Here is a 26,709-nt window from a genome sequence, read left to right on the forward strand (position 1 = left end):
CTAGTTTGCTAAGTAGTTGGGGACTGAGGCATTCATAAAATCAAAAAGTTCATAAATTGAGCGTCTCAAAACTACAGTAAGTGTGGTGCATAAATTGTAGCAGGAGGATAAGATTGTCACGGAGGTCATGGATTCCGTGACTTCTAGAGACCTCTGTGACATTTTCTGCTTCAGCCCCATGGTGGTGCAGCCAGAGCTGTCAGCTGGCAGGGTGCCCCGCAGCTCTCAGCCACCGCAGGTGGCAGGGCGACCCAGAGCTCCCAACCGCCACAGATGTCAGGGGGACCTGGAGCTCCAAGCTACCAACCCTGCAGTTCCCAGCTGCCATGGGTGGAGGGTTCCCTGCAACTCCCAGACACCGTGGGCCATAGTGGCGGCAGGTGCTGTATCCCCCCTCAATCTCCCGCAGCAGGGCTTGGGCTCTCATCCCCCTGTCAGCCTCATTTTGTCAGTTATTTTTAGTAAAACTCAGAGACAGGTCACGGGCTTCCGTGAATTTTTTGTTATTGCCCGTGACCTGTCCCTGATTTTTACTAAAAATAACCATGACAAAATCTTAACCTTAAGCATGGTGCACTGCATCATTTTTTTTTTCTTGTCCTTCAAATCATTGCAAAGTGATTCCTAATGCATGTAAGCAGATGATAGGTAAAATTATTCTGTAATTGTATCTCTCTTCTTTTCCCTTCCAGACCTTAAACAACATGCCTTCAAGAAGCATAAAAGGCGGCAATGTGACTTTCTCTGACTTTGAAGTCCCCTATTTCCTAGAAGCAGCTCTACAGAGTGCTTATGTGGCTCACTTGAAGAAGGGGTAGGTGGATGCAGCTATTTAATACAAATGATTAATGCTGAAGGTACTTTCACAGTGGATTTAGACTTCTGCATGCTCAACCTGTAGCTTCTGTAACACAGCTAACTGGAATGAGCTGTGATAGCGATCCCTGTCCCAGCATAGCTACATCTCTGTGCTGTGTTGATTTTTGCTGGTGTTCTCCTTTCAGAGTTCCTCGGCTCTATGCTTGCTTTCCTTTTCCTTTTTAAGATTCTTTTTAAGAATCTTTGTCTACACTTGAAAAATAAGTCGACCTAAGACAGATTGATTTACAACCACCTCTGTAATTACAGCAGTGGCTGATGTCCACGCTGCTTTCTTTGGGTCGGTGGAATGTGTCCATACCAGAAGCTCTTCCTCTGACCTAAGAGGGGCAGTGTGGGGAGCTGAGAGCTCCTTTGCAGGGAGCCCAGCTGCCTCATGGGCTCACATGCTTCCTGCGAGCTGCCCCCTTCACCTCCCATTCCCGCTGGGAGATGGGGGAAGCTGCCTGGGGCTTCTCCCCTCCCTGTTCCCTGCTCTCCGCTGGAACCAGCCATCCTCATCAGTTTCACAGCTGAGCCATGAAATTGACACAGCGGCCATGTGGTCCAGAAGCGCCTTGACTTCTGGATCCCAGCTCCCAGCCCGGAGCATGAATCAGCTGCCCGGGCTTCTCACTTTGCTGCCAGCCAGGAGCGGGAACCAGGCTCCTGGGCTTCTCACCCCACTCCGATCCGGGAGTGGGAACCAGCCGCCCGAGCTTCTCACCCAGCTCCCAGTCCAATGAGGGGGTCCAGCTGCTCAGCTCTCCTGGGGGCTTTCTTGTCAGTTTCACCACAAGAGTGATCCAGGAGTGTCCATATGAAAAGTTGCACTTGCTGAACTAAATCAGTGTAAAATCACACCATTAGTTAAACTAATACAACTTTCCCTATATACTAAGATGACAGGGAATTAGAAGCATTTGGGATAATCTCTTGATACCCAAAGAACGGATGAGAGGGTACATGTCTTTCTAATGTGACATACTGTTTGGCAGTCTACTAAAGATTTACTTCCTTTTCAGTTATCTTTCATGTGCATCAAATATGCTGGTGTTCTAGCCTGTTACTATTTTTACAACAGATAAAAATGTGGGTTTCATATTTTTTGCCCAAGATTTTGAACATACTGTATTGGGGTCTGCTAGATATCCTTTAATAAGGAATGCTTATATTCACATTATTCAGTGCCTTTTAAATTCAGCCTTAAGTATTCCTTGTTAGTACAGTGTACCCACTGGGTTGCCTTAGATATTAATATTGACCACCTCGGTCCCACCCTAATTCATTTTAATGGCTGCCTTTTAAAAAATTAATTCTGAAGTCAAAATTCACATATAGTTAAAATCATATTGTCCATCTGCTGAATTACTATTAGAGCAGGAAAATACATTCTGCATTTGCTCCCAGTTAGAAGGGTAGATTAGCCTTTACCATAAAACTGATCCCAAGTGTCAGAAGAGTAATAAACACATAAAAGCCTGATTCTCCTGATTACACCAGTGCAAATCAGGAATTAAAGCCAATGAAGTTAAAGGACTAGTGGGGGAAAAAATGGTATGAGAATCCATAGCTCATTTACTCACAGCTAGTACTGTATTAATAATTTCATGTTTTTACCACAAGAGGGCATAAGCAGAACTCAGAACTCTTAACATACTTGGGATAAATTAATTAAAAAAGAAGGGGGAAGAGGCTTTGTCAGATAGATATATTTATATATATATATTTATATACATATAAATCCTGTTTCTCCACCTGATGTTGCATGCCTCAAAGAAATTCTCTTATTCTGTGTATTGCATTCAGCATGGTGAAACTAGGAAGTCAGTCCAGAAAGACAAACGTCCGAACAAGTGAGAATGGCCTTGTATGGCATGATGTCATTTCCCAGTGGTATATGCATACTATGGAATCACAGTATTTGATTCTAATTAGGAGAACTGCCTAATGTCTAGCCAGACAGTTGAATTGAAGATACACACATTGTTCTATTGCCTTTGTTTGCTCCCACTGGCGGCCTGCCAGATTACAGCCAGGAGAGCCCTTTCTCTCACAATGTACAGTGAAAAGAGGGTCTGTAACTAACAAAACAAAGGTCCATTCTCCCCTTCAGATGTTAAAGAGCCAGCTGTAGGGACCAACATGCTCTGCAGCTGTAGGAAGCCTCTCTGCACTTGGTGTGCATTTAATTAAAATATTGTATATCTGAAGGCAAATCTCTTACAGTTGTCTGCCCTTCTGAGTCACAAGAGAGCTTTCTTGTATCATTTCAGTAAGCATCATTGATATTCTGCTGATGCAAAGTACAGCCAGGCAGGTGCTGCCTCAGTGTGGGAAGCAGCCTGTTGTGCAGATGTTAGTGTGAAAGACTATTTATTTTTTTAGGGAAATGTGTGCGTAGAGATAAGAATCATAATAAAATTGGCTTTAGTTTAGTCTATTACACATGCATGGTTGCTTTATGCCACTGTGCAAGATTTGCCATCAAACCTATAAATATTTCCACAGGGCGTAGAGACCTCTCCTGGGTCCTTTTCTCATCTTCATGATTTATTGTTATGTTGTTGTTGTTTATGTAGCACCAGAAGTGTGCTAGGTGTTTTGCAGACATAAAAAGGCAAGGAATAGGATTTTCCAAAGTGACTAGTGATTTTGGATGCCACCATTTTGGATGTCCACCTTGAGATCTCTTAAAAGGGGCCTGACTTTCAGAAGTGGATGTTTAGTGCTTTCTGAAAATTAGGCTTCTTTAAGGTGACTCAAGTTGGGCACCCAAAACTAGAAGCACCCAGAAGTACTAGATACTTTGTAAAGCCTTTTCCAAGGTGCCTGCCCAGAAAAGCTTGCAGGGTAACATTTTTTGAAAGCCCCTGAAAGTGATGTAAGAGCGGAAATCTCCAGTGCGTAAGTCATTTTTTTAAAATGGGACTTTGACTCCCAAGCCACTTAGGGCCTTTTGAAAATGTCACTGACAGTCAAAACAGACGATGTACAGGCTTGGGCTGCGCTGCTGCTTCTCAACCAGAATATTCCTTATCGGCGAGTGGCCCACACCTGTTCCCCACTGCAGCAGGTTTTACCCCTTCCTCAGGCCACACCAGCCAGTGTTTTTCTCAGCTCTGCTGTCATCCAGTCTTCTAGAGTTTTTGTTTCTGAATAGTCACATTTCTATTGATGTCTGTTGCAAAATAGTTTTGGAGCCACCGCTCTGCATTTGTGTGCGGAATATATAAACACAGTCAATGGGAGAAAGGGGCGGGGGGGAAGAGAGTAGTCTAAACAATATAATCTCACTGATTCTAAGACCCAAATGGCTTACTTAAAAATACAGTAATGATCATTTGGGTCCATAACCACTGCTTTTGGCACTATTCCTGGCTGTCTCTCAGAGTGCCCCATCACACTGTTCTACGTATATTCCTTATCCTTCACCATCCTGAGGACTGGCTGCCGCAGCCATTCAAGCAAGAACATGACCCATTCTCCATCCTACATTCTTTTGTCCTGTTGTGCCTTTGTAACACAACAAATTGTATAGCTTTTAATGCCTCCCGGTGCTGCTCAGGGCCAAACACAAGCTTCAATTACTGTTAACCTCGGCACTAATCTCTGCACACATTTCCTTTAGTTTTCATGTGTTTCCTAGCTTTGTATGTTTATCTTCTATCACATATAAAAGGAGAAGTATTTTCCATTGAATTCTCCTGGAGGAAATATCCCCTTCCTAGGAACCAGTCAGTTTTTATCATCCATTAGGGTCATTGGTTCTCAACCTGGGGTCTCAAACAAGTTATGATCACCTTGATCTTCCCATATTGCCTTTAAAAAAAAAAAAAAAAAAAAAAGAGAGGTGGGTGCCAGCTAGATCTTATCTAGATAGGAGGGAGAAGGTCCTGGTGTGGAAATAAGTGGTTGAGAAACCACTGAATTAGCAAACTGAGAACTGGAATAATCCATCTCCCAATTCTTTCTTTAAACACTTAGCCACAACCAAGCCCTTCTGATAACTCCTATAATAAGCTAAACATAGAAGAAGAATATCTAGTGATAGGAGGCCACTTTATCTCTCATCCTAGATCTTTTATTTTCATTTTTAACAAGGGTGCCTGTAAAGTTGTCTCAGGTATGGCACTGTATAAATATTATTGTTAACTACACATTTTTTCCACCCCATGGGAATATTCCTCAGAATGTGAAATAGGATGCACGTTTTCAAGAATTTAAGGGGAAAATTGTGGCATGATGCAGAAGTTAGAAGCAGTGGGCTAGGTTTGTGAATATGCTCTCTGTTTATAACTACGTAGATTCAGCATTTAAAATACATAGCTGTCTCTCTGCTCAAAGGAAGAGGTCAGACCTGGTTTCTCACAAATTCAACAAAATAATAAATGACAACTTATTAGTGGTACAGTAGTGGATATGATTCACAATGCCTTACTGTTTGGCTTTCTCCTCTCTTGAGACAGCATTCCCACTGTTGTTGAAAGGATAAAAAAAAAAAAAAGTATTAAAAATAGAAATCAGTCTGAGATTTAGTGTAATGCTCTGCATGATTGTTGTTCTTAGTTATTAATATTATTATATAGCACTGTAGGTGTGAATGGTGCTTTTAAAGAGAGAAGCACAGTTCCTGCCCTAAATAATTTACAATCTAAGGCCTTGATCCTGCATCAGAATGCTAGAACTGACTCCTGTACCTATGCAGAGTCTCAGTGCTGGGCCTTAGCATGGGTGCACACTAGTGGATTCCAAAACGTGATGAGGGTCAAGGTCTAGAATCGTCCAGTCCCCTGCACTTATGACAAGACTAAATATTATCTAAACCATCCCTTTGCTGAATCATTTGTAAAATTCAAAGCCATTTTATTCTGAGGGCATGATTCTTCCACCATGACTTGCATTGCTTTACTCCATGAGTAACTCCTGTGATTTCTACACTGTACATTGAAAGTATGTGTAAGGTAACTGCGGTGGGCCCAGTGTGGAGTCAGGGTAGATGAGCGTTCACACTAAACAAGAACCTTGTTGCAAGATTTCATAAGTTTATGTGCAACTTAGGGGAGGACTCTACGCAACAAAACAGTTCTAAGAGGCAGCCTGTATTCAAAACACTTTCCTGGGCCCCTGCGTGTTACAACATTTCCGCTCCCTCGGGAGCAGGGATTTATAATCCTACATCTTGCATCACAGAACAAACATGAGAATCTCCTAGTGTCCTTTAAAACAGGACATTCCACGTGTAGATATCCCCCATTTTAACCTTTTTCTCCAAGTCCCCACTGGACCTTTCTCACAGCTCCTTGGTCAGACCAAATTCCTGTTGAAACCAATGGGGTGCTGAAAACGAGGCTCATTAATAGGAACGAAAACAAGCAACATTTTTGCATTATGCTGTTGTGATCGCACTGCCTGTTTTCCAAATGAACACACTCAGGCTCTTCAGCCCCACTAATTCTTAAGGCCTCATCCAAAGCCCATTGAGATCAATTCATAATGATAATGAATAGTAAGTGCGTCAGGGAAAGAGCATGAGAATGGCTCTATTATCTGGTAGTTAGGATACCGACCTAGGATGTGGCAGATCCAAGTTCAAATCTCTGCTCCAGTGGCTATTTAGTTATTTATAAAAAGTGCAATAGCTTCAACAGGAGAAAGACCCATACCAGAATATCCCATAGCCCAGTGGCTAAGGACACTTTTTGGTGATGAGGGAGACCCAAATTCAAATCCTTTCTCCACATCAGGCAGAGGGAGCAATTGAACCTGGGTCTTCCACATCTCCAGAGTGTACCCTAGCCACCAGGCTAAAAGTTTATAGGGAAACTCCTCATCCTCTTTTCTTCCTCCTTTCCCTCCTGGTGCTGTATAAATCTAGTCCTCCTTGGCTTTTGTCAAAATGCCCAAAATTTTGCCCTGGTTTTGTCACTCAGTTTTCTTTATTTAGCATACACCAAAGCTACTCTGAGTTGATCTGACTCAGGAGTAGGGGTGGGTCTAGGGTGTATCACGCATCCAAAGTTACACAGCAAACCTCTTCCTTTATATACATTTACACATTACATTGCATTTACCATACTTTGCATTACATGTTTTAGGATTGGCTTGGTCACTTTGTAGTAACCTATTCCTGTATAGCATGCTCTGTCCACACACTGTCCTTGCACAACTTACTCTTTACCTCATCTTTTGTTCCAGGCTTATTTTATCCATTGTTACCTTGTCTGTTGTAAATGGTCCCCTGGGTGTTCCCCCTTCTTTTACCTAGCACAGACATTCTGTTTCCAGCCTACTGATCTATTTACCTCCTTTATCCTGTCTCCCAAGAAATGAGGCCTCACTTCTGTCCAATTCGTCCTGTAGTATAGTCCTTTCTCATAGAATCATAGAAAATTAGGGTTGGAAGGGACCTCAGGAGGTCATCTAGTCCAACCCTCTGATTAAAGCAGGACCAACCCCAACTAAATTATCCCAGCCAGGCCTTTGTCAAGCCGCAGCTTAAAAACCTCTAAGAATGGAGATTCCACCACCTCCCTAGGTAACCCATTCCAGTGCTTCACAACCCTCCTAGTGAAAAACTTTTTCCTAATATCCAAGCTAGGCCTCCGCCACTGCAACTTGAGACCATTGCTCCTATTTCTGCCATCTACTACCACTGAGAACAGCCTAGCTCCATCCTCCCTGGAACCCCCTTTAAGGTAGTTAAAGGCTGCTATCAAATCCCCCCTCATTCTTCTCTTTGCAGACTAAACAAATCTAGTTCCCTCAGCCTCTCCTCATAAGTCTTGTGCTCCAGCCCCCTAATCATTTTTGTTACCCTCCTCTGGACTCTGTCCAATTTGTCCACATTCTTTCTGTAGTGGGGGTCCCAAAACTGGACACAATACTCCAAATGTGGCCTCACCAGTGCCAGATAGAGAGGAATAATCATTTCCATTGATCTGCTGGCAGTGCTCCTAGTCATGGAGCCCAATATGCCATTAGCTTTCTTGGCAACCTGGGCATACTGTTGACTCATATCCAGCTTCTTGTCCACTGTAACCCCCAGGTCCTTTTCTGCAGAACTGCTTCCTAGCCAGTCAGTCTGCAGTCTGTAGCAGTGCATGGGATTCTTCCATCTTAAGTGCAGGACTCTGCACTTGTCCTTGTTGAACCTCATCACATTTTTTGGCCCAATCCTCCAATTTGTTTAAGTCACTCTATATCCTATCCCTACCCTTTAGCATAGCTACCACTCTCCCCATCTTAGTGTCATCTGCAAACTTGCTGAGGGTGTGATCCACCCCATCATCCAGATCATTAATGAAGTTGTTGAACAAAACCAGGACCGACCCCTGGGGCACTCTGCTTGTTCCTGGCTGCCAACTAGACATCGAGCCATTGATCACTACCTATTGAACCTGATGATCTACCTAGCTTTCTATCCACCTTATAGTTCATTCATCCAACCCATACTTCTTAACTTGCTGATATGGGTTTGATTTGATTTTGTTTTGTGTACTGGCTCAAACTGTATTATAACCGTACTCCCAAATTGAGCTTTAGCCTTGGACTTTTCAGATCCCACAGCATAGTGTACACAGAACTACAGTGGTGGTGTTCCTATTGATATCAATGGGAACAGAGTTAGGCCAGAGCTGAGAGCTTTCAAAAATCCCACTCTAAACTACTAATGAAACCTACTCTGCCTTCCAAAATTGAAGGATTCTGTACTGTGCTTTGATTTATTTAGATATACCTTCTTGTATCTACATTTACAGCAGGCTGTGGACTTATTTTGGCAACTTTTTTTTGGTAAATAACCATTTAAAGAAGTTCAAAATTTTAAAAATATGAGATAAAGGGAACAAAGATACAAAGCTAGCTGTGAAGACACAGTAGGAGTCTGATACTGTAGCCAGATGTTGTTCCAAAAGGCTCCAGCTGCAAACAGTTTGAGTGGGTAAAACTCTACTCAGGAGAGTGGTGACAATGAAAAGTTTTTTTGTAATGCACTCATCTCAAGGTAAATTCTTCTATCTGTTATAGACAACTGTGATGTGCTGCTATTCAATACTATATAAAAATCAGATCCTGATGACTTGCTGTCAATAAAACTCCTATGCCACTTTCTGCTGCAGGATGGGTGTTAATCTAGGTAACCTGGCCAGATTCCAGTTTGGTTCATTACATACTGCCTGTCAAAATTTGCCCTGTAATTTTATTTGGTTACAGTTTCTTTCATTTCCCATCCTAGTATTCAGTGTGCATTGTGAAATCATTGAAATATATTTAAAGTTTATTTATAAAATGCTTTGAGAAGTATTTGCATGAAATGTGCTATGTAAGTACAATATTGCTATCACTAAACAAGACTGGTGGGTTTCAATACCTATCTAGACTATGTTGTGTTATTAAAGACTGCTTCATTGGTATCAGATCTAAGCCATAATACACACAAGCCACAGTACAAATGTAGTTTGTCCACATTTTTCATTGTTAAAATGTCCACAAATAATCCTAAAACACTTCTAAATGGCCATTCAACTATCTATTTTGGAGTAAAATATTCAGCTTGTTAATGCCCATATGTATCTCTACATTCATTCATTCTCAGGCAAAATAGCACTATAGTCTATTACAGTCTTTTTCATAGATAGAATCATAGGGCTGGAAGGGACCTTGAGAGGTTATCTAGTCCAGTCCCCTGCACTCGTGGCAGGACTAAGTAATATCTAGACCATCCCTGACAGGTGTTTGTCTAACCTGCTCTTAAAAATCTCCAACAATGGAGATTCCACAACCTCCTTAGGCAATTTATTCCACTGACAGTTAGGAATTTTTTCCTGATGTCCAAACTAAACATCCCTTGCTGCAGTTTAAGCCCATTGCTTCTTGTCCTGTCCTCAGAGGTTAAGAAGAACAATTTTTCACCCTCCTCCTTGTTTTGTTTGTTTTTGTTAACTTTTCCAGGTCCCGATCAAGGAAATCACTTAAGCACACACTTACATGTGACTAACCCCAATGAAGTCTGTGGAACTACACATATGCTTAGGTGTGTGCTCGAGTGCTTTCCCGGATTGACATCCTAGATGGTAAACACCAGCCCTATCATGAGATTTGCTTGCTGGTTTTTTAGTTGTTGGGGTGTTTTGGGGTTGGTTTTTTTTTTTTTTTTTTTGGTTTTGGTGTGGCTGTGGAATGCTAAAACAAAACAAAAAGCAACCAAACAAAATATTTGCTCATTTAGCATTGTTACTGTTTTAACACACTGGGTCAGATTTACATGCGTGTGTGTTTAAAAAATTATAAGATTTTATTGAATTTCATTCTTGCTCTGACCCACTAAATATCAGATCAAGATCCTGCTCCTGCAGCTGAAGAGTTCATTGCAAGACTAAGGCCAGAATTAGAAACTGCCTCAAGCTTCTTGTCCCTGACAAACACAAACCATATTTTCTATTTAGGGAGGAGTGACTAATTCAAAGCAAGTAACTTGCTCAAAATATTTCACTTCATATTTTTGCAATTTGTCTCTGAGCAGCATGTGATTTTCACACCCGCATTTGTTGTTCAAAATTATTTCTGTCTGTAGATTGTCTAGGCGCAGATTATCGTGAGAATTCATGATTTGAAATTTGAAATATGGTGATTAGTTTTGATTGGACAGAAGGTTACAGTGTGGTTCTGTCCCCTCACTGGGTGGGCATAACTCCTTTCATGAAGTTTTTAGTCTGATTACTCATGATTACAGACATGTAATTTGTTTCGCACAAATATCTTTTGATAGTCAATGACATGTTGCTGTTTCCTCAAACATTTCTGCCATTAAACTTCTTTGTTAGAATGTTTGTGGGAAAGTGACATGGAAGGAGTGAGAACACAGTTGAAGCCAATTAGTTAGCTTTAAAATTCAATGAAATGTTCACAGAAAATGTCTTGCTGTAGGTGCCCAGCTCGTCTTTCTGTTTGTTTTAAGGAATATAGGGTTTGTCTACATAGAAAAATTATACCAGTATAAGCTAAAATGTGAATTTAAATCGCTGTAGTTAGACTAGCGTTGTTATTCAAATAACAAATATCACAGGATCTTTTTTAGGGGATAAGGCAACAAGCGACGTTTATTGTGAATACAAAAATTTGGTAAATAGTATTAATAACGCAAATACCAGGGAAACAGGATCAACACAGTAACAATATCAATATTGTGCTTTACAAATACAGAGATTCTTGCTAATAAAGTATACTTCATTGACACATGTTTCAACTGGTACTTTCATTCACACTCATACACACAGACAGGGAGACAGACAAACTTACATAGAGGTCTCACAGGTGTTATAGTTACCAGCCTCTTGGTGCTCATGGTAGTCAATGGCCAGGTGACTGTAGCACGAGGGTGAGGAGCAAGGTTCTGCCGATGCGCATCGGTACTCCTGGATGGTGTGGTGATGTAGACCGAAACCTCCAGCCTTCGTCTTTCTGTCCCATTTTATAGAAGAATGACCCCATGTAAGTCTATGGGTTTTTGCTCTGTCATGCTGCATCTGCATTTGGTGTGATCCTTAATCACCCACATTGTTGCAAGCCTGATCAGATTTTGTTCTTTGAAGTGGGCTGACTCCACAGTTATCAGGGTGGACTCCTCTTTGGCCAGTTGAGTGGTAAAAGTTATTATCTTCTCTCCTTTCTTCCTCCCTCAAATGTTTAGGCGAGGCTGGAGTTTTCTTCGTCTCTTTGGACATCCCTTACTGAGACCAATTGTTCAATCACTCTCCCTGTCTACAGCCACCTCAATTGCTCAGTCATTCACACTTCAATCACTCAGTGCCAACTCCTAGCTGAAGAATTCACATATTATTTTTAAAGCAAACATTATTTCATTTTTTCCAGTGTCTTTCACAGTGTGGCTTCTTATGCTTAAAATAGGGTTTTTACAAATATTTTGAAAGTGGGTAAAATTAACAGATAAAATGGTCAGTGGAGTGGTTTTACAAACAATCTTAAAACAAATAGAATTATACAAAGTACAGACAGACTTGAATTATGCTGCAGTAAATGGATATTTTAAAAAGGCTGAAGTGAACATTTCAAAGGATAGAACAATAAGAGTCAGTTGAGGTTTTAGCTTTTGATTAAAGTTACAATGTTTCAGGCTGAAGTGCCTCTTGGTAGGAAGGTGGGGAGTGTTCGTGACTCTGTTCTTTCATGTATTTCATGAAAACAGGATTGGGCCAACAGCATAATCACCCATGTGGTCACTCCTCTTCCAGTATAAATGTACCTTTTTCTTTGACTTATGCCACTTCGGAAGGGGGGAAAAAGCCATTTTTATACAGGAATAAGACTATTCTCACAGAGAGTTATACCAGTCTAACTACACAATTTAACTATAGAGAGATAATTATACTGGAATCATTGGTAAAAGTTTCCAGGATAGACATGCCCTCCCTCCCCCACCTACTGTCAGTGATACAACATTGAAACATAACTAAAAAGAGTCATCATTTAAGAACATCATGCAAGCTCAGTTTATTCCAAACGAGTACAGTGCGTACACAAAAAGAGGAACAGCATCTGCTTTATAAATATGATCCATGAAATGTTCCAAATGTCTCCTCTGTTCTTCAAATGTGAATGTGATTTTTCTCATAGGAAGCCATCTGGGATAGGCATGCTAAGGATGCTGCCTGATTCGGAGGGCCATTGTCCTTTCTATGCCTCAGGGTGACTTGCTTTATGTTGTTAGCCTAACTTTGGAGTGATTATCCTTTTTTTTTTTTTTTTTTTTTAATTTTCTCTTCTTTTAAAAAGTCGATTTGTTACATAGCAGTTGTGCATCACAAGTCGTTGGGCTTAAATACGCTGCTTTTGCCTTCCTGTTAGAAACATTGTGAAAGGAATGAGGCACCTGCGAGAAGTATTACGGACCGTGGAAACGAAAGCTACCCAGAGCTTCAAAATGGTAAGTGAAATGAATGGAGGGGTTTAAAGATGGGAAGTCACTTTTATCTGTTTTGTGGGTAATTTCTTTCTTCATCATTGCTGGGGAGTAAGAATGTGGATTCCCCCTGCTCCTCCCCTGACTACTGCCTTTGTTGGACGTTTTTGTGACACATATAATTCAGACACACAACACTAAAAGACCACCCTGAGCTTTTGGATCTGGACAGGTGGGTATTTTCTGTCTCTTTTGAACACATTGTTCTGTTCAGTGTATATTTTTATTGGTAGATTATTTTACTTTGTTTTATTTTGCAAACTAAAGCAATTGTTGTAATGTGAAACAAAATATATCCTGCATTTCTGGCATCCCTGAATTTGTCTCTCTTTCACACTCAGCAGATGCACACGTGCTTTTTCACATTAATACGCAGCAGTGCTAACCACTTCTCCCTCCTGGAACATCCAGTGCTTTTAGATTTAAAGTGGCGCATTTTCTCTCCGTGAAGCACTCTGCTGAACAATGTAATTGCGGATGATAGTTGGGGATTGCCATTTTTGTGTGCTGTCTTTTCAAGGGCCTCTGACAAATGGACATATCTGTATTTACCGGCTGCATGTCAGAGAGCAGCCAGAGACTGTCAGGAGTTTTTGAGGTTTTGTTCTTCGAGCAGCTGATATTTTATTTATAGGTGATATTTGTGCCTCAATCGTAATATTAAAAATAGGGAGTGGGGAAAAGTAGCACGGACATTGTTAATGTGTATCATTAACTAGTTACTACTGCTGAAGTGGGAGACTTTTTGGTACCTGTCACAACTTATATGGTATGGCTAGGTGGGAAAAAGCCACTTCTCAGGAATAGATAAGTCAGTCAAAGTTTGGATCTGTCCTGTTGTTCTTGTCCAGAGCCCTATCTCCCAGCAATAGCTGGTAGTTACACAAATATATGGTTAACATCACCAGGTGGTTTCAGTCTTATTTCGTACCATGAACACTCTCAGGAGCTTATCTTTGTGCTGGGCATGGAAATGGGTGTTTTTAAAAAATGACTTAGCTGGAATGGTCCCATCATTTTCCAGACTGAGATCAGAATTCTGGGGGATTTTATTGCTGAACTATAACATCACTCTGCTGAAGGACTGGCAAGTATAACCATTTGTTATCCCCAAACCCTGATACAGTGGTACTTGGATGCTGCTTTCCTTGTGCTACAAGGTGAGCTGTGCCACATAGGAGAAATTAATCTCTAGGGGAAGATTAGAAGGTGTTTATACCATTGGACTTTTTAAAAAAATGAGCTGCTGCGAGGGGGCTAGGGCAGGAATATACTTAAACTAGTTTTTCAAACGCTAAAATGAAACCATACAAGCATATTTCACTTATACTCCAAGGCTGACAGTGTACTCCAAGTATAATGATGCTTTTTTAGCCAAAGGCGGAAATAATATAAATCAGAGACTTGGACTGTTCTTATTTGTTTGGTCTTATTCAAAACAAAAGTGAAGCTAATTTACAGTGCTACTGTACTGTACATTAAAGTCAAAGCAGACTAAAGCATTTGGGGCTTGTCTCTTCTGAGCTGTTTTATCCCAATAGTCATAGTTTCATGCAGAGATCTTTCTGATACTAGTGCAGTTTTTCTTATCCCCATGGCTCTAAAAGAAATGTAGGAGAGTTGGATCCTGAGGGTGAAACTGATTAAATGATTACATGCTGAGACTATAAAATATTAGCTAATATCACAATACTGTAGGGTATTTAGCTTATGTTTACACGTTTATAAAATGTATAGAAAAGACTGGTTACTAGCTGACAGCTTTCCATCAGTTGTCCGCGCACAGAGGTACGAAGGCTCCAAGAAGGTATGTGGAGCAGTATTTCTCCACAGCAAAACCAACCATTCAGATCCGTTTCCCATTATCTGGGTATGGAATTGAAACCTTCCTTTCCAATTTTCAAGAAACCTTGCACATTACTGCTATTGCATCTTAGCTAGCAGGATGATGTCCTTGTGTAAAGAAATGGTCGAAAAAGAGTGAATAAAAGTCCTCAGCATCAACAGCTTTTTATTTTGCTGGGAATCTGGTAATAGGAACTTTCCATAGTTACAGATAAACTAGATTGAGGTTGGAGAGGTCATTCCTACTATTTTTGACATTAGAATACATGGTCTGTCGCAACTAGGACTGACATGTTAGTATTTATAGGTATACTTGTCTTATATGTAAAACATACTAACATGGCAAGCCTAGTTGCTCCCCAGTATGTATTGGATATGGTGAGTGAGAGAGAGTGCGTGTGCGCATATATACTTGTGTGACAATCTGCGTATATTCTGTGCAAAAACCAATGGGTTGCACTGAATACATTTGAACAAAAAGGCAGAAAATGCTAGGATAAAGATTCCTCCTAGTCACTTCAGCTTACCCACAACATTGTGTCTACTTGCACCAGAAAGTGACATGCCCTTATGTTTTGATTACCAGGGTGACAGATGAGATGCATAAGGATCCTTGGTTCCGTGTACTGCCTAAGGAAGGACATGTCACAATTCCCATCCCTGCATAAAGTTTTTGTTTTGTTCTGAAGTTATTCAGGAGCAAAAAGAGGAGTTGTACTCAAATAGGTTGTTTCTCTATCACGGTCATATAATTCAAACAGCTGAAGGAATGTTTTTCTTTTAAACTTTAAACAAATAAAAAATTCACCTCTAGGCTGAGACAAGAGTGGAAGGTTTCAGACTGAGAAAGCTATGAACATGATTCGAGTACAACCATTTGAAGTGTAGCTGGGGCCTGAAATATCCACAGGGGATCAGTTCTCAGTTGCATGAGCTAACGTGTCCCTTTCTTTCTGAGTTTCTCTTAGGCCTTGTCTACACTAGTACTTACACCGGCAAAACTGTTGTCGCTCAGGGGTGTGAAAAAACGCACCCCTGAGTGACATATGTTTTGCCAGCATAAGTGCTGGTGAGGACAGTGCTATGTCGGCGAGAGACGCTCTCCCGCCAGCATAGCAACCACCGTCGTTTAGGTGGTTTTATTATGTCTGCGGGAAAGCTCTCTCCCATCGACATAACGTGGCTACACAAGTGCTCTTACAGCTGTATCAGTACAGCTGTGCCACTGTAAATTCTAAGAGTAGACTAGCTAAATTTCGCTGTCAATTTAGAATGGACCATACAAACTTCTAGAGCCTGATTTTCAGAGTACCTACAGCTCCTAGTGACTTCTACAGCTCCTAGTGACTTCGGTTGGAGTTTTAGTGCTCAGAACCTCTGGGAGTCAGGTCCCTAGTGTCTTTTGTACTTGCGTTTCCCATGGCGTAAGGTGCGGGGACATGCCCTCTGCATGTTAGAGCCTTTCTAGTAATTTCCAGTCCTTTCTGTTGATCTGCAGACAGCAGCCAAGCAGCTAGCTGAAGTGCTCCTCCACTCCTTGAGTGAAGACTGTTACTGGAGCCCTTTATCTGATCCTCTGCCCGAGTTCATGAACAAGGAAGATAAGTCTTACGTTAGCAATCTTCTTCGGCGGAGACCCCAGCTATACACAGGAGACAAGTAAGCCCTGCTCTTTATTCTGGTGTCCACTGAGAGGAATACGTCTGGCTGAGGTGTCCCTCAATGCTAACTTGGCTACCGGCCCATGTAGTCTTGTTCATTTTTATTTATTTTTTTAACTTGTAATCAAAATGGTTGCTGAAAAACCAAGACCTAAATCTGGAGTATTTAGTATTTCCCATGAATGAAGAATATGTGACTAAATAGCTGTCTCAGTTGTGGAATGGGATGAAGGTTCCAGTGGGTCAAAATAGTTCATTTTAGAATACACACTAGAGCTTTTAATTGTGTAGATCTGAAAAAGAGGGTATTATATAGCAAATGAATCATACATGAGATGTTTCAAGTTACTGGTCCTCCTGTGACATTAAAAATAGAGACTGATGGGCTAATTCCTGATCTTGTTTATAAAAAAGTTTTTGTCTTTCAGCCTATACTGCCCTCAAGACAACATAGAAGAGGCTCTTCTCCTCCTTTTAATCAGTGAATCCATGGTAAGTCAAAAATGAATATTTATTAAGGATAGCAATAAGGTGTATCTAGCATTTGTGTATCAAGCCTTCTGGAAGGTTTTTGTAAACTGCAGAGAATCCACATGTTGACAGAAATAAATAAGTCAGCAGTAAGGCAGGAACAACTCTCTCTTTTCTTAATGACTCAGCTTTTATTATTGTTTATTAAATGGATATTCAGTGAAGGGCTGAGGGCAAAGAATGATTTGCGCATATTATGGTTTGGAAAATAACTTTTCTACTCTTGATATTTCTGAAATGCAATTTGTAGGTGATTATTATGAAGGGAAAACAAATATTTTCCCCTCTGCAAATTTAAATGTGTTGGGGTTTTTTTAAAATGTCTTCTCATGTTTACAAATGACAATTTTGCGGCAAAAAAATGAGTTGAGTATGCAACTCAGATTAATAAGGGATTTGCTATGCTTTGACACACAATGCGTATTTGTTTAAAAATATACATTTTTGTTTTTAAAAAAAAGGAAGTGCATTAGTTTATTTGGGAGCAACTGTAATTGGCAAATCTACGTAGTGTTGCCGACTCTTGTGATTTTATCACAAGTCTCAAAATATCTGCTGCCTTTCTTAAAGCCCTAGCTCCTGGAGTCCAGTTATTCAAAGAGAATCTCAGCTTTCAGTTAAAAAAAACCCGCAAGTGTTTCTAGCCCTTGTGGCTTCAGAGAAAAGCTTGGAAACATGAAGGAACTGTTCCCTCAGAAGGCTCAGAAAGCCAATAAAAAAAGCTCAAAATCTATGATGATTTTTTTTAAAAACTCCTGATTTTTAAGCTAATCGCATGGCTTTTAGGGGCCTGACTCATTGTTTTTGAAAGTTTGGAAGCGGCAGAAAGCAGGCTTTTAAAGCAGTGAAGATGTCGACCACTAGGAGTAGCTTTCTCCTAGTGTCAGCCTCTGTAGGCCATCCTTGGGGAGGTCCCGCCTCATGTGGTCAGTGGGGCATGGGGAGAAGATTCATAGGCTTGGTACCCTATGTCTGAGGGAGGAGAGAGAATGTAATGTGTTACTTGGTAAAAAATGCACATGCTACTGTATCATTTAGCAAATAGGTTCCATAGCTGAGTGCTTACAGGAGAAGCAGGGTGAAAACTGTACTGTCGAGAAACTGCACTGCTCCTCCCTCAAGAGTAAATATACGAACAAGCGTTCTGGTTGCTGCTGTTTTAAAGAATATACACATGACAAATAAATAGAAGTGCAATCACAGGAAAAAGTTGCCTAGCAGAAGAAATAGTGGCTGTACTCTGGTGCCCAAAAGATCTTTGTGACCCATGGACATTTTTCCTGTAGTTCTCCCGTTCAGCTACCAACCAGGGGAAATCTTGCTAAGTCTATGACATAACATGAGATCTTGGCCAGGGCAGGCTGGTTGGGGGAGGTTGTTTTTTAATTTACCGAAGCCTCAGGAGACCCAAGGTTCCCCCCTTGGTTGGAAGGCTGTAAAGCCAGCCACTGTCAATACACATTCACCCTCCTAGAGAGGGTGTCAGTGGAAAACGACAGTGTTCTATCACCGCATGCCAGTGAGCAGCATGTACAGGGCTCTTGGATTTCTGACTGCTTTACTCAGTCTTTTAGTATTTACCATAATCGACTCTCAAGATTAAGCACAAATGTCCAATAAGGTTGGCTCACTGGGAACAATCCAGTCTAACACCCAGCTTGGGATGCTTTGTTTCCCCACTAACCTATCTGTTGGAGCGTTATCCATTCCAGCATGTTATTTAGAAAGCACAGAATGACCATGTCACTGCTTTTCTCTGCAGGACTCCCTTGGGTAAAATGTCTGCTCTGTGTGTGCATATTATGGTCGGGCAAAGGCAGAAAGAAGGGGGAGTTGTTGGGGAAGGGCAGACAGAAGGGAAAATAATGGTGGTTTGAAGACTGATATAGGGGACGCCTGGCGGCCACAGAGGAGAACCATGGAACAGGCATGGGGTGAAGTTTGAGAGCAGAAAGAGGAGGCAATAGGGATCCAGAGGGAAAAATGGGAAATAAAATGTTTTACAAGGAATAATTTTTCAAGTAACATATGAGGGGAGGGTGCCTGTGGTGGAGGCTTTTCTGCATATTCTGATGAATTTTAGGTTATTTTTTTCTGCCTTTCTGTCATGCTCCTAACCTCTTATTCACCCAAATGAACCCCTGGCTGTGTGGTGGCCCCTGTTGTACAACAACTTTTCCTGGCAAAAGTTTTCACATTAAAGCCCCTGGGGGCTTGATCCTCTGTTCATCGAAGGAGACAGCATAACTCCCATTGTCTTTTATGGTGCAGGATCAGGGCCTATGACAGTGTCCTCACTTTTTTCTTTCCTCCTATCATGTTTGCTTCTGTGAGTAGTTTTAAAAGGAGTCATTTTACTCATTTCAATACAAAGGAGGAGGATTTCTAATATGAACTGGGCATTATTTCAGTATTACATTGACGGTGCCTCTGAGCCAAAGTGTGTGATAGTTCTTTGGACTACAAAATAGCACAATGCACAAGTAACACAGAATTTTGTTTTTAAACATATATCAAATATCATAATATCTATAAAATATTATATACATACAGTAACACTCTTACGTCTGAAGTTTGCGTCTGAGGTTCAGTTTCCTCTTGAAATGATCTCAGTTGTGTTCCTTCATGCTTTCTGTCTTGTTGAAAATGGGGGATCAAATTTTCATGATAAGTGACGGTATTCTAGTAACATTGAAAAGCAGCCCAGTTGTTGAGTTTGGCAGATATTCCCTTCCGATGCCAGCTGATACTAAGTTAGTTACCATGGTTGACAACAGTGTCCTCTTTAAGGAATCCATTAAAATAGACCATACAGCTGAAAGATTATTGCAAATCATGGAGCCAGTTGTACTTGTTTGTATAAGAACCGAAGGCCAAATTCTCATCCTCTTTGTACAGCCAAAAAGATTGGTCTTCACTGAAAACTTAAATCGGCATAGTTACATCCCATGCCCCTGAGAGATGTAGCTATGCTGACCTAACCCCTGGTGTAGACAGCACTAGGTCGATGGAAGAATTATTCCATCAATCTAGCTACTGCCTCTCAGGAAAGTGGATTTTCTACAGCGACAGAAGAACCCCTCCCGGTGATGTAGGTAGTATCTAAACTGAAGTGCTACAGCAGTGCAGTTGAGCTGTGCTGCTCTTGCATTTTAGGTGCAGACATTGGCCAAGTAATGGTACGTGGACTGCCCAGAAGGGAGATCTTGTCTGCTGCCTGGGAGGGTGGGGGAGACCTCTTCCCTTCAGAACCAGAAGGATCAGCAGGGCTTCCCCTGTGGCCATCAATGTAGTCTGAGGGCTGTAGAAATCCTTCATCTGAGATATGCCCATCATGTATGGCAGGGATTGGCAGGTTGATCAATATAGCTGTAACTCCACCAGTCCAGTCCTTCCCTTGATTTAACCCACCCAAAACACTTACCCTGCATTTCTACATGGTGCTCCCTGGCATCTTGTCCTAGCCTGTCTCACAGTGGGCTCCCCACATCGTGCCACCCACACGAGGGGTGCTGGAACAATTGGTATAGGGTGTGCTGAGAGACATTGAACCGAACTGTAAACCATGATGGAAACCACTTCAAGCCAGCATCTCCTAGTTCCAGCACCCCTGGCGTGGGTGGCAGGATGTGGGAATGGAATTGGTTCTGTTTCCAGCCGGGCATTCTGTGCTGGTGGGAGAGAAGAGAGAGTCAGGCAGGATTTTCCCTTAATGTAGTTGCATTTATTTTAATAACCACCCTCTGGAGTATTCTTTGTACTGTAATTGGCCACACTGGCCAGAGGTTTCTCAGAGCCAGGAATGGAACATTTTCTATTAGCTTTTGTGTGTTTACTTTAAAGTCATTTTTTTAGCTCTTTATTTACATTTAAAATCTCTCCCACTCTTGAATTTGAGATCTGAAGCACATCTTAAATTGCCTTTATTCAGTCCTTGTTAGTGTCAGCGTTTGTGGAGAGAGGCTGTATTGCAGCGTAGTCTCTCCCCTGGCAGCTGTGGATCAACAGAACGAACCAGAACTGGCTGCTCACGAATGGGGCAGGGTAACTTAGATTGATTTGGCTTTCTGCTTCCTCTTCTCTGTCGTGCTGGAAACGAAACTGCCTGTTTCCAAGACTAATGGATTCAGCACCAGTGTAATAAACATTAGAAAAAATTCATCAGATCTCATCTCTGATTTGAGTCCACTGTAGGGATTTGACCTTGGAGAGTCTGAGAGAGTAGGGAGGATCATGCATGGGCACAGATGTTGGGATGTATCCTGCTCTATTTACTTATGTGAGCAATCCAATGGACTTCTGTGGGATTGCTTGTGAGAGTAAGATGAGCAGGATTATCGATATATAGTGATAACGTCTGGAACATTTCATGGTCTTCCAGTTCCTTTGCAATTTCTGACTTCGTAAAGTTATTCATTTGTAAGAAATTAAGGGAGAGGGAATCCTTGCTTTTTGTTGTGGAATTTCTTCAAATGGAAATAAACCTAATGATGACAGATCTGCAAAAGCCTACCAACCATTATGAAGTTTTCTCTCAAGATGGTTTGTCTGTCATAGTAGATGAATGAGATAGAAGATTGCCATTCTGCCTATTCCTGTCTTGATCTATTCAAACTGATGTGCTGCATTGTGTACAACAAGCCTGAGTGTTGCCACATCTAGGCTGCAACACAAGGCTACTTGTTTTCTGCAGATCTCCCAAGAAGATGGATGCTGGAATATGCCCAGTGTGTGCTCTAGAAAATACACCACCTACATTAGTTTCCTCTTGAATAAACAGCTTTAATTTGGGTGGCGGGGCATGAATTGAGAGCCTTTTTCCATTCTCTTGCAGGAACTGATGGGAGCTTTTCAAAAGCCATCAGTTATTGTATTAGCTATCAAATATATTTTATTCCAGGTATACAGCCTGTGTACCTGATTTATGTTAAACTTGTTAGTATCTTTTTTTTTTCTGTCCTGCTTTTTGTGATATTTTTCAGAATTAGCTCTGTCACAGTAGAAGCCATTAAAATATAACCAATAAAAGATATGATAGTCATATTGTTTTACCAAATGCCAAAACAAAGGGAAAATTTGAAAGTGGTATTCACAAGCTGTTAACTTTCCAAGAATAGTCTGAGTTTCTCTGCTTCGTTTTGCATATCCCTGTTACACTGTGGGAGCGGAAAAGAGCCAATTTTTTATTTATTTGGCTCTGTAGTTCTCTAGCAATTCACAGATGATATCTTTTTAATTGTCTGTGTATATTACTGATGCAGTTTACTTAGAGGAAAGCAGTCACAACTTAGGAAAAAGAGTGAAGTAGTAATATTTAGTACTTATTTAGTGCTTTATGGGCCAGACCCTAAGTAGATGTAAATGCAGACAGCTCCATTGATTTCAATGCCACTGTGCCCATTCACATTAGTTGAGGATCTGGCCCTACATTTCCCAAGTGATTTTCAGACATGGGGGTAAAAGTTTTGCACTTGTACAGGAACCTGATGTGAAACCTGCCAGAGAGCTCCCGCCACAAAAAGTCCACCCAGAGGCTGATTACTCCTACTGTGCCCAGTGCAAACCGAAAGGAAAGTCATTACAGCCAGAGTCTGTATTAATTGTTCAATAGTGCCCCCCCTTTAAAGAAAAAAAGGGGGGGCCCCTGGAAAAAGCAGTGGTGGGAAACCCAGAGTCTAGGCAGAGGCAAGAGGTCTCTGGGCAGATGGCCCAGTGTCCAGGTGGATCCCTGTGGTCTGTGCAGATCTGGGGGCTTGTGAGGTATGTAGACTGAACCCATGGTTTCTTCCAGGAGAAGTGGGGGAAACATGCTTCTCCCTGCCTTCCATAGATGAATGCAGTGGGAATTCCATGAGAGAAACCTTGTGGAATGACCTGGTCCCTACTTGACTATTTCTGCATAGGGGCTAACTGACCTTCTTCTCTGATCTTCATGTCTCAAGGAGAAACTCTTTGAGCAATGACTCAGAGTTTCCTTTGCTATCCACTCACATGTTGTGTCAGTTATTCTAAGTGGGGAAATGCTCGTGTTCTCTCTGGTGGGACAATGAGTGATGAAAGGCGAGGCGTCATGTGAACTATCCTAGGTACTGTGATTTCAGGACTCCCTAAGATAAAAATTGTAAGTGGATATGCCACCTTAACTTCCTCAGAAACAGAATTTCTCTTTTCCCACCGCAAGGGAACTGGCAGTGTAAACTCCACCACACAAGTCAGCTCAGGGCCATTCTGTGGGTGAGAGGGTAATTCATCCTCCCTACCCATTCAGATCCTTGGGTTTTTTGCTGAGACAGCCCGAAAAGGGTTCAGGTAGACCATGCAGTAGGTATCTACCAGAAATGAAACTGAGCCCGCACATTTCACATGGATGGTAACACCTGTTGTTCACTACCACTCTGGGCTGAAATTGATCCAGTGAGTTAGGCCCTGATCCTGTAAACTGCTCCATGTGGACGGAACCTGCACCCACATGGAGCACCACTCATATCAATGGGGCTCCAAGCAGATCTGCTTGCCGAATTGAGACCCTAAGGGTGGAAGGCTAAATATTCCATTCCAGTTCTCTGACTGGGATTTCAGAAGATATCCAACCCTCAACTGGAATTTCAGAAACCTGAACAGAGGTTATTGCCAGTCTTACCTAAATGGCATTTGCTTTGCTTTCATAATGTTGGTATTGAATCACCCCAATTACATATTACAGTACATTGGTATACAATATGCTCCCTCTCTCTCTGTGGGTTGCAGTGGATCTGGCAATTATATCTATTATAAGAAGACACAAGTTGAACATTAGAATGCCCTTAAATTAGGAGGCAGGGAGAAGCACTCATTAAAGATTTTAATGGTTTTTTTAAAGCTATGTTTCAAAGTGAGCAATTAAAGGATACTTCCTAGCTGCTTGCTCTCTGAAATAGGAGGCTGTTGCATGGAGTTTGTTAGCCTGTAGTTCATACGATTGTTTTATATATTATTAAAAAGCTCATCTATATGATGTTGTAGAATTTTATTTTCTGTAGCATAACATAGACTGGAATAACTACTGAAATAGTTATTTGGGTTTGCTGCTTCTATTTTTATTTATACAGATACATGTAATAAACATGACATAACTAAGCCACAATTGTCACACAATTATGTGGCATAGTAGTACAAGTTAAATACATTATTATATATTTGAGGTAACAGTCTACTCTAGATTCTCATGCTGAACTTGCATTGATAGCGTTAATGGTGCTGTGTCCCCCAGGTAACAGTTTAGAGCACGGGTTTCTCTCACTTTTTTATGGAACAGACCCACCCTCCTTCCCAGTCATGATTGTGTGAACTGTGAAACATCCTTGTGGCAACTGTAACTTATATGGAGAAGTCTTATTGGGGAAGTGTCTAATGTATTTTTGGCTGCCTTTTAACATGATTTAGCAGCTAGAGAAAAGCCAGCATTGACACTAATGGTCTGAGGTCCACAGCCTGGGACCACTGATCTCATAGACTCTATGGTCAGAAGGTACCATCATGATCATCTAGTCTGACCTCCTGTAATAGACACCTAGCCTCTGGATGAGTTACTGAAATCCTCAAATCACGTTACAAAGACTTCATGTTATAGAGACTCCACCATTTACACTAGTTTAAATCTGCAAGTGACCTTTGCCCCATGCTGCAAAGTGAAAACCTCTCACGATCTCTCTCTTGTGACACAGGGAAAAATTCCTCCCATCCCCAAATATGGTGGTCAGTTAGATCCCGAGCATGTGGGCAAGATCTACCAGGCAGACACCAGAAAAGAATTCTATGCAGTTACTCAGTGCCCTCTCCATCTAATGTCCAATCACCAGCCGTTGGAGATATTTGCTGCTAGCTGTCGCAGATCAGCTACATTCTCTCATCATACCATCCCCTCCATAAATTTATCAAGCTCAGTCTTTAAGCCAGTTAAGTTTTTTGCCCCCATTGCTCCCCTTGGAAGGCTGTTTCAGAGCTTCACTCCTCTGATGGTTAGAAACCTTCATCTAATTTCAAGCCTAAACTTGTTGATGGCCAGTTTATATCCCTTTTTTCTTGTATCCACATTGGCACATAACTTAAATAATTCCTCTCCCTCCCTGGTATTTATCCTTCTGGCATATTTATAGAGAGCAATCATATCTCCCCTCAACTTTCTTTTGGTTAGGCTAAACAAGCCAAGCTCTTTCAGTTTCCGCTCATAAGGGAAGTTTTCCTTTTCTCAGATCATCCTAATAGCCCCTCAAGCAATCATGAAAAGTAAAAAATACAGTGTAATGTAGCTATAAATTTGAAGACAGAGAGAAAAAGAGTAAGCTTCTATGTGCATGCAAAAAATTATTGATGTGTATTTGTAGGCTTAGAATTGTATGCATTCATAGATAAAATAAGATATGTTTGTCAATCCAAACCATACTGATAATTCAACTTTGAATTAAAACCATATAGAACAGTGTTTCTTAACCTGGGGTTTTAGAGGGGTCGCAAGTGCAGAGCTGGTATTGGGGGTGGCAAGAAAGGCAATTGCCTGGAGCCACAGGGGCGCCATGAAACTAAGTTACATGCCTCAGCCCCGTGGGGGTGGGACTCAGGCTTCAGGGGTACAGTAGTTTGGAAAGGTTAAGAACCACTGATATAGAACATTTCCCAAGTATAAATAATGGGGCCTTTGATCCAGTTATCCTGATGTTAAAGCAATTTATCTTGTGATGATGGAGTAGAGATTTCATTGAACTGTACTGAGTGCAATACATTTTCTGGCAGCATAAAGTTTTGCTGCTAAGATAAAATATCACTGTAGTAGTACGACGTCTCTGCTTGCATTTACGTAATTGGGATAATAAACTTACAATTCTAATGAATAGCTGGGTATTACTAATAACTAACTACATTTCTTATTTGCAAGCATTGTTAGAACAGAAAAAAAGTTGCCCAAGGTACTTTGGTGGTTAACTTTACACTCTGGGTGTAGTTAGAATGTTTAACATTCAGTAGATGTTATAGGTACAAACAGCTCTCCCCAGCAGACAAGCCCAAGGTCATCTCTATCTCTTTTTCAGTATCAATACTGATATTGATTTCTGGAAAGAATCAATATATGTATTGCTACAGTCATTTGCAGAGCTGGGCTGCACATCTAATCACCATGTCGAGAGGGAGAGAGAGAGAGAGAAAGGAGAGATCGGGGAAGTAAAGGAAATCTCTGTGATGTTCCTGTCATGGAGGTTTCTTCTGAATCTTTCTATCACAGAGGTAGAGTTTGTCTTCTATGGAACAAGGTATGGGACCAACCCTTACACCTGTGAATCCTGGTGGATGATCTGCAGGAGGCCAGAGTATCTCTAGTCACATGATGATCCTTACCTTTGTCACCCTGAGATTAGACTACTGAAGTGTGCCCTGCATTGGGTTACAATTTAAACCAACTGGGAAACTAAAACTGGTGGAGAGGGTAGCCGCAAGATAGCTTGTGAGGAGTACATGGCATCAGTGCTGGTCTGTATTTTGTGGTGGAGCTACACATGTGGATTGTGACCTATAAAGCAGTAAAGGTATTTCTACACAGCACAGAAAAACCCATGGCTGGCCAGGGCCAGCAGATCTCGGGCTGCAGGGCTGTTTCAAAACTATGTAGACTTCTGGGCTTGGGCTGGAGCCCGAACTCTGGGATCCTCTACCTTGCAGGGTCCTAGATCCCGGTTTCCAGGCCAAGCCTGGAAGTCTACACAGCAATGGTATAGCCCTGCAGCCTGAGCCCGGCGAGCCCGAGTCAGCTGGCATGAGCCAGCTGTGGGTGTTTAGTTGCTGTGTTGACGTTCTTGAAAAGTA

At 41.5% G+C, this 26,709-nt stretch overlaps 1 protein-coding gene across 3 annotated transcripts in view; it reads left to right on the forward strand.

The window, feature by feature from the left end:
- The window catches only part of TTC7A (tetratricopeptide repeat domain 7A), a 240,412-nt gene that overhangs the window by 36,764 nt on the left and 176,939 nt on the right, over positions 1–26,709 (forward strand). For all 3 annotated transcript variants that reach the window (XM_067565099.1, XM_067565100.1, XM_067565101.1), the window contains 4 exons: positions 693–814; positions 12,724–12,802; positions 16,182–16,342; positions 16,773–16,836. In XM_067565099.1, the coding sequence (XP_067421200.1) occupies positions 693–814; positions 12,724–12,802; positions 16,182–16,342; positions 16,773–16,836 (426 nt within the window). The remainder of the gene's footprint in view (positions 1–692; positions 815–12,723; positions 12,803–16,181; positions 16,343–16,772; positions 16,837–26,709) is intronic.

This window comes from Emydura macquarii, unplaced genomic scaffold, assembly GCF_026122565.2.
Source record: "Emydura macquarii macquarii isolate MOO-44397 ecotype Brisbane River unplaced genomic scaffold, CSIRO-AGI_Emac_v2 contig_2676, whole genome shotgun sequence".
In the NCBI taxonomy this organism is placed as follows: Eukaryota; Metazoa; Chordata; order Testudines; family Chelidae; genus Emydura; species Emydura macquarii.